At 30.6% G+C, this 8,483-nt stretch overlaps 1 protein-coding gene across 2 annotated transcripts; it reads left to right on the top strand.

The window, feature by feature from the left end:
• The first annotated feature begins 4,274 nt into the window (after positions 1-4,274).
• On the top strand, positions 4,275-8,013 carry LOC120275879 (glucan endo-1,3-beta-glucosidase 14-like). Of its 2 annotated transcripts, none has more exons than XM_039282602.1 (4): positions 4,275-4,415; positions 5,744-6,659; positions 7,047-7,213; positions 7,654-8,013. In XM_039282602.1, the coding sequence occupies exons 2-3, from the start codon at positions 5,841-5,843 to the stop codon at positions 7,119-7,121; spliced, it is 894 nt and encodes a 297-aa protein (XP_039138536.1). In that variant the 5' UTR covers positions 4,275-4,415; positions 5,744-5,840; the 3' UTR covers positions 7,122-7,213; positions 7,654-8,013. The 2 variants fall into 2 exon arrangements, with proteins under 2 accessions (XP_039138536.1, XP_039138535.1); XM_039282601.1 differs by having other exon boundaries at positions 5,629-6,659.
• The last annotated feature ends 470 nt before the right edge of the window (positions 8,014-8,483 follow it).

Genomic DNA, 8,483 nt, shown 5'->3' with positions numbered 1-8,483 from the left:
GGGTGTTGAGTATATATCTATAGTATATAGCTATAGTTTCCGTAAATATATTTTTTTCCTTGATATAGATTTATTTAGTTTCCTTTTCTGTAGGATGGTTACCATATTTTGGGAGATTGATTTGTTTTCTTGTTCACATCTATTGTAATATATATGAAACCAAAAATCAATGAAGAGATAAGTTTTTCCCTTCAAAGTTCTTGTCTTATAACTATCAATTAGTAAAGGTTTAATGTTTTTATAAACATGAGATTTAGCATATGTCACATTTTCATTTTCTCTCATATTTATCTTATGGTAATTTGTAGAGTTTTTCATGGCATATGCCCAATAGAACGCCCTCATATTTAACTCCTTTGCTATATGCATATAATTTCATAAAAAAATTTACTTGATACATTTTATATGTTTTCATAAACATTAGGTGTAAGATCCAAATTTGAATAATAAAAATTTGACATTTCTATTTTCTTTCATTTATTCATCTTATTGTAAGTTTTACAATTTTTTTTTCCTTCCGGCATAATTATAATTTTGCTATGCTCTAAATATCACTAATAACTTTTTAAGTTTTTAGTGGCATACACCCTATCTAATATTTTTATATTTAACTCCTTCTCTATGTGCATACAATTGCATGAAAATTTTAATTAATGCCTTTTGTATGTTAATAATATTTTCTAAAATCTTAGAATATTACATAAATATTTCATATGATTTTATTTCGGAATTGTTTTATTTTGGTTACACCTTTGATATCTCTAATTATTCATAAGTTGTTTTAACATTTTTGGGGCCTCTAAAATTTTTGGAGTTTTATGCATTTTAAATAAATATTCTTTATAATTTTAGTTTATCTTGACCTGAATGGCATTCTACTTTTTTCCCCCTCTTCCTCAAATAAGGAGCATATTAAAAGTATTTCCAATTACAACAATAAACATTTATTGCCATAATCATTTCATGATCCAGAACAAGTGTTCTATGACTATAGGAACAAATTTGGGAGATATTATTAGTGAACATATAAGCTTTCATGGAGGTTTGTGCTAAAGTTGTGAGCACTAACATACAAATTTTATTGGTAAAAGATCTAATCGAGGTACCTAAACTTTATTATTTCTAAATTTCTCAGTTATGTTACTAAACATGAAAAATCAACATAATATAATGGAGTTGGAAACTATCCACATTATGAGTAGTTTGGGTTAGTACTAAGTTGGCATGCTGAATCACAAATTATGACAAAAGTGTCACAACATATATACTGTATTGCCTAACAATAATGATGGGGCTTTCATTAAATAATAATCTTTGGTGCAATTATTTTTTGTAGGACACAAAGTTATAATACAATATTAATGTTTTGGTATGCTTCTTAATGGTGTCCTTTTTTGTATCAATATGTTTCCCACACTCGACTTCTCATGGGAAGTTGTGTTGAGTATTTTTACTAGAGATGTTAACAGAGCAAGGATTCATCGGAGGATATATTTGGCCCCGGGCCCAGCCTCGCCCTGAAATTATACTCTCATCTCCAAACCTGGCCCAAATATGAATACGGGGAATTTTTTTTCCCGTGCTTGTCCCCGTAGGGATTTTTCAGGTTTGGGGATTCACTGACCCCCGATTAATAAGTTAAAATATTATTATTATTTAAAATAAAATTTATAATATATTTGTTAAAAATATCATAAATTTTTTTTAATAACTGAGAAATTCATTTATAAATATGACATAGCACAAAATACCAACATACACGATCACTGATAAATTATTTGTAAATTTTTTTTAAAAAAAATAAATAATGCAATATAATTAATATAAGTTTAGGATTTAATTTAATTTCTATACTAATGCTCATTTAATTATTAATAATTTACTAAATAAATAAATTAATGTATGGGTTTTTTCTCAATTTTATTTAGATATTTAAAACATAAAATAAAATATATATATATAATATTTAAATTAAATATTTAATATTTTAGGGCTGGGGCAGGGTGGAGAGAATATTCACTGGCCCTAGACCCAATAGAAAATTATTTTTAGGCCCGGGTCCCGATCCCCAAAAAATTTACTGACCCCGGCTCTGATGGGGAGGGGAATCGGGTTCTCTCTTGGGGTTGAAGCCCATTGACATCTCTAATTTCCACAAGTTGATTGATAAGGATATATGAGAACAATATTGAAAATTTATTATTTTGTAAGATATAATATATTATATTATAATTAATAATCATGAAAAAGAGTTACTATTTTTAAAAATTAGATAATATATATATTCTTAATCGTAAGATCTATAATTAATTCTAATATTTGAATGATGCAATATGACTTCATAAAAATAATTAGAAATATAAATGGATCAAGGTATCTATTATTAGTCTAGGAAATTATGGTCAAGACATGTGTTAATTAATCAAAACCGCATAGTAAACTTTAATATAAATTAAACAATGCTGTACGACATTAGGTAACCAGATCAAAGGTGTAAACTGATTTAAACCTGCTCATTTGAAGTAGCATTTTAATTTAATTTTATATTTTAGTTTCAATTTAATGGTTCAAAAAAATTTCATTAGAACATATTTTAATTTTCCCCATGATTGCATCACATCAAATCAGATAAACAAAAATTATGAACATACAACTGGTATTCTTCAGATATATATTTTAAAAAAATTATTTCAATAACATTGTTTTTTACAAGTCAAATATATCATCCACACCTTCATTTTTCATGAGTTTTAAGATTCAATCTAGAGTTTTCTTCCAAACAAATATTTTATACAAATGACATAGTACAATTAGACTAAGAGACTGTTGCTACATACTCTAAATTTTCAGTCATGTTTTTGGTGAAATATTTATGAAAATTTTTAATAATTGTTTTTATTTTTTCTCTTTTTATTGTAGAAAAATCTTTAGTATTGATTTGAGCGAGGATTAGTATTATTTTTTATTTATTCGTAGTTTTAGATATTGATCAAATAAAAAGGGTGAAGATTTTTCATAATATGTATAGAAAAGAACATCATGGAAAAAATAAAAATTGACACGTGGCAAGCAACCTTGTTTGAGTGGAATGGGAGGTCGATAACAAGAACCCTCAATGCGTTAATCTCGGAGAACATCATATATCACATTTATCAATATCACTCTTTTAAAGTGGATCCTACATCACACTAATTCACCAATGTGTCTTCTCAGACGTCATCATTAAATATGTATCTCTAAAAGACATTATAATCATGTTTTTTCTCACTCTGTTTGTTGGTTCTTCACCGTCCATGATGTAGACGAAAGATATCTAACATATTGTATAAATAATTAAATATTTTAGAAATTAAATGTAGACAAAAGTGACGATAGGTCCTTCAATTCTTTCCATTTTCCAAAAAGTCTTAAAATCTAAGTTAAAAAAATTATAAAATTACTACTATTTCTGGTGGTTATCATCACAAATGCTAATAATACTTTTTTTTTTTTTATAAAGTGGACGAATGTGCACAGCTAAAAAGTTAGTACGTTATGTTATTTTTATTAATATTTCATATACTTTTATCTTAGATAAAAGTATATGAAATAATATTTTAATCCTTCATCACTTACGAGTTAAGGGATTTTGGCACCAATAGACTATGAATCTATGGATGAAGAATTAATATTTTAACTCACTTGTGTCCTCATCTAGTGTGAATTGAGTTTTGAATCCTTTTTTTTTTTGCAAAATAAAAAATATCATGTACAATAAGAGAATTTGGTATTAAGAATATTTTAGATATTCTATTAAAATATAAAAAATAAAGATTTAAAAAAAATAAATAAGTCATATGACTATAAGATCAAAATGAAAATAAAAATGTTTTTAGTAATTTTTCCTTGAATATATAAACATGCAAAATTTTTAAAAATTATTTATGGTTAGTAAAATCTTATTTGAACAAAAATTCAAAATTCACATCTAATATGTAATGGAAAGTATTACATCAATAAGTAAAAAGTGCTAAGAATATCTTTTTCGCCAACAAAATATTGTGACAAATCACAAGGAATTCCTTCATTACATTAATTAAAAAAAATTTAGGTATTTATTCTAAAGTCGGCAGGCAAAATATTAAATATAAAATATAATAAAATAAAATAATAGAAGAGAAATAGAAAGCGCATAAGGGGCCATGTGGCAGAACACGTGTCACTGAAGAGACGTACGGTTCACGTCCATGAAGATATTTAAGACAGAGGCGCGCGAGATCCGATGGAGCGTCCAGACGCGCGGCGGCGATACCATCACGAAAACGGAGAAAGAGAGAGAGAGAGAGAAAAAGAGAGTTGAGTGATGGAGAGCTCTTCTTCTTCTTCTTCTTCTTCTCTCCTTCTCCGTGTGATGATTTTTTGGATGACCATCTCTGGTAAGGGATTTTTGATTTTGTTTCTTCCCTGTTTTTGTCTTTGATATGATTTTTGGTTTAAATGAATATTAATGGTTTTGTTTGGTTTTGATTTTAATCTTTTTTGTTGGTTTTTATTTATTTATTTGATGGGTTTGAAGTTATGAAATGGTTGTTCATGCTGTGATTTGGATTATTGATAAGCTAATATGCTCTGATTTATCTGGAAAATTATTATTGATTGTTTTGCATTTAATGGTTTGGAATGCTGCTTTGAATCATGTGGAAATCAGCGAGACTTTGATCCGGTTTCCCCACTTTCTTTCGCTTTGTTTTGATCTTTTTGTTCTGAAGCATCCCATTTTTGAATTTATTTAATGCATTCAAAGTTATGAAATAGTTTTCTATGCTCTGATTTATGTGGAATTTATTGATTGTTTTAAATCATGTGAAAAATCAGCAAGATTTTTAAATTTCATTTCTTTTGCTAGATTTTTTATTGAACTTGTTTAATGCTTTGGAACTTATGAATCCATCCGGTGGAGATGGTTGTTTATGCTCTGATTTTTCTTGAATTTATTGACAGTTTTAGATTACTGGTTTTCAAATGTTAGGCTTGCTTTAAATCACGTGAAAATTAGTAAGATTTAACATACTGGTTCTATGGACTATGGTTTTAATCCTATTTTTAGTTTTTATTTTAAATTTTGGAGCCTGTTGATCATGCAAGTGGAGTATAATATTTTCCAGTTTGATTTGATTGTTTGGCATTGAAGCTTTTCCAGCTGTGTGGAATATTTGACAGACTTTTTGTGGGTTTTATAATAATTTATTCTTAATCAGTTGTTTCTTTAGCACATCTTTGTAGTTGTGATTAACAGCAGGTGGTGTCAAATTGTTGAAATTTTGTGTAGAGTTGACCGTGTGATTCTCAAGTTTCTTAAAATATTATTCACTTTTAGTGGCCAATTCAACTTTTGAAAAGCGGTTTGCTTGCCATTCTTTAGCAATTTTGGAGAATTTCTTTTCTGCAAGTGTGCCATGCTTTAAATTGAATATGAATCTTCAACCACTTGCTTGGTTTGCCTTCATTGACATCACAGCGATGTTTAGATCATTAGATGATAAAAATCAATTGCTGGCTTGCAACTCTTGGTGGACTTTCAACTTTCTTAATTTTAATTTTGACTTTCAGTTGCATCTGTTGATTGCAGAAAGTAATTTCTTTTTGTAGGTCAAATGCAGTATATTTTTGCTGTTAGTTTCGGGATCAACTATGGTCAAATTGCTAATGATCTCCCTTCTCCTGCTCGTGTTGCCCGCCTCCTCCAATCGCTCAATGTAAACAGGGTAAAGCTTTATGATGCAGACCCAAATGTCTTGAGCGCATTCACTAACTCCAATGTCGAGTTCATAATTGGGATCGGCAATGAGAATGTGCAGAACATGATGGATTCTTCTAAGGCAGTCGCATGGCTCCAGCAGAATGTCCAACCTTACATATCTCAAACTAAAATTATTTGTATCACAGTCGGAAATGAGGTTCTTAGTGGTAATGACACAGTGTTAATGTCTAATCTCCTCCCGGCAATGCAATCTGTATATGAAGCTCTTCAGAGCCTAGGATTGGACAAGCAAGTGACTGTCTCAACAGCGCACTCTTTCTTCATCTTGGGGAACTCCTTTCCTCCGTCAGCAGGCTCTTTCCAGCAAGACCTCATACCGTACATTCAACCAATTCTCAACTTTCATTCCCAGACCAATTCACCCTTCTTGATTAATGCCTACCCCTTCTTCGCGTACAAAGCGGACCCGGGTTCCATCTCTTTAGCATATGTTCTCTTTCAGCCAAATGCAGGAAGTACTGATCCAAATACGAATCTTACTTATGACAACATGCTTTATGCACAGATTGATTCAGTTTATGCTGCGATCAAGGCGGTTGGATTCACCGACATTGACGTGCGAATATCTGAGACTGGTTGGCCCTCACAAGGGGACTCGGACGAGCCCGGGGCAACACTAGAGAATGCTGAGGTGTATAATGGTAATCTTTTGCGGAGGATAGCAATGAATCAAGGCACGCCAATGAAGCCTTCAGTTCCCATCAATGTATATGTTTTTGCCCTGTTTAATGAAAATATGAAGCCTGGACCAACGTCAGAGAGAAACTATGGTTTGTTTTATCCCAATGGTACACCGGTTTATAATGTCGGATTGCAAGAAGGATACCTTTCGATATACTCATCGTCTCCCAAATCGATGGTAAGAAAGTTAATGCTTCCTTTTATGCATATTGGAACTTTTTATTTAAGACTAATTAGGCTGGAACTCAAGTGCTGCAACCTGGATTTCAATACATTGTAATTAGTTTTGAACTCAAGTCTTGCAACCTGGATTTCATTTCATGGTGGGTCCATCTTCTATCATTTCAAACCTAAAAGGCATCTACCAAATTTCAGCTGGAGGTTAACTGATTTTTATGCACTAGTGAATAAATCACATGATGAAGACATAAGTGATATTTTTGTCTTGAGAGTAACTTTTGAATGTTCAAACTGGGAATACCTATCTTTAAAGCTATCTCATTTTGTTGACAAATGATGCATAAGCAGAAAAGGACATCTAAGGTTGTTAACCTGTTTCTTGCAGGTGATGTCTGAGGTGAATTTCATCGTCTTGATAGTCATAGCAACTCTTTTGCAAGCATTGTCCATGTTGATTTGAGCAGCCAATGACAATTGAACAGATTTTTATACCAATAGAATTGCATGGGAGTCATTCAAATCCTTCTGGCAAATAAAAATCATGAAGATCAGGTAATTGCTCGGTTGGATCCTGCACACTATAAACCTTTATCTCATTTCTATGAAACTTCATGGTCGAATTCAAAGCTTAATCCGTTGCAAGTTTGACATTATTGTTTATTTAGTGATTAGGTCATGGGTCGCGTCGTGCATGCACCTTCTCTTGTTGAAAGCAACATATATATTCTTGCTGTCTGCAACATATTAAAAGCATCTAAACTTTTGAATTGGTTCTTATGTTTGTATGATATCAACTTTCGGTGGCCTCTCCCTTTCTTCGATTATTCGGACCCGCCTTTCTATCCTTTAGATTCTTCCAAAATTGTTTTGATTAGATATGACCTCTGTCACACAAACAGCAATAGCAACTGCTTTATTTTTCATTGCAATCTCTGATTCAACATTTCAAATTATTTGATCTCATGGTATTTTCTTTCAAATTCATGCTGCAGGTTGAATTGCCTATACATGTTCAACAGGAATGCGAAAAGCCATTTTAATCTACAATTTTGATTGATAAGGTTATGCATTGCATTTCATTACAGGTACAAATTTTTCCATTCGGATTTTTTCATCGATAGAAGATTAATAATTAAGGTCTTGTTGAGGGCTCCCGGTTTGATATCAATACTTTCTACAAACATTGGTTTTACTTAGGACAGATTTATAGAATTATGTATTATTAGACAATACAGATTGTGGTGAGTAATGTACACTAGTAATGTTTTAGAAATCAATTGGTCTCTTTTTGGTTTGGTTTGTGTAGTTGTACAAATATTGAGTTAATTTTAAGCTGTATTTATGTGGTAAAACTATATAAGAGCAGTAATCAACATCTCAGAATGTATATGTCCATATGATCCAAGTGAAGCGATTAAGGTGGTTGTTTGACTTTACCGTTCAAAAGATCTAAAACAGCTTCCTAATTATTAAAAATTATATCATATAGCTGAATTTTTGGTTGTAATTTGATTAAATAATTTTATCTTTTAAGAATTAGTTGTTGCATATATAAATATATGTATCTATAAAAGGGATAGACCGCATGCGTTAAGGGAAATATTAAGAAATTAGGAATTACGTAATGAAAAGATGAATTTGTATACTCTTTTTGTTACCTCTCTTTGTTCCTTTTTATCTGTCACAAATCCATGTTCTTTTTTAATCTCTCATTTTCTAATATAAAAAAATATTAATTATTTTTTTTAAATTTACCTTTTGACACTATATTTAATTTTTTTCTTGAAATTAAATATAAAAGAGAAATGTGAAGATATAAATT

This window comes from Dioscorea cayenensis, chromosome 14 (genome assembly GCF_009730915.1).
Source record: "Dioscorea cayenensis subsp. rotundata cultivar TDr96_F1 chromosome 14, TDr96_F1_v2_PseudoChromosome.rev07_lg8_w22 25.fasta, whole genome shotgun sequence".
Taxonomy (NCBI): domain Eukaryota; kingdom Viridiplantae; phylum Streptophyta; class Magnoliopsida; order Dioscoreales; family Dioscoreaceae; genus Dioscorea; species Dioscorea cayenensis.
This window is presented reverse-complemented; position numbering and strand designations above follow the sequence as displayed.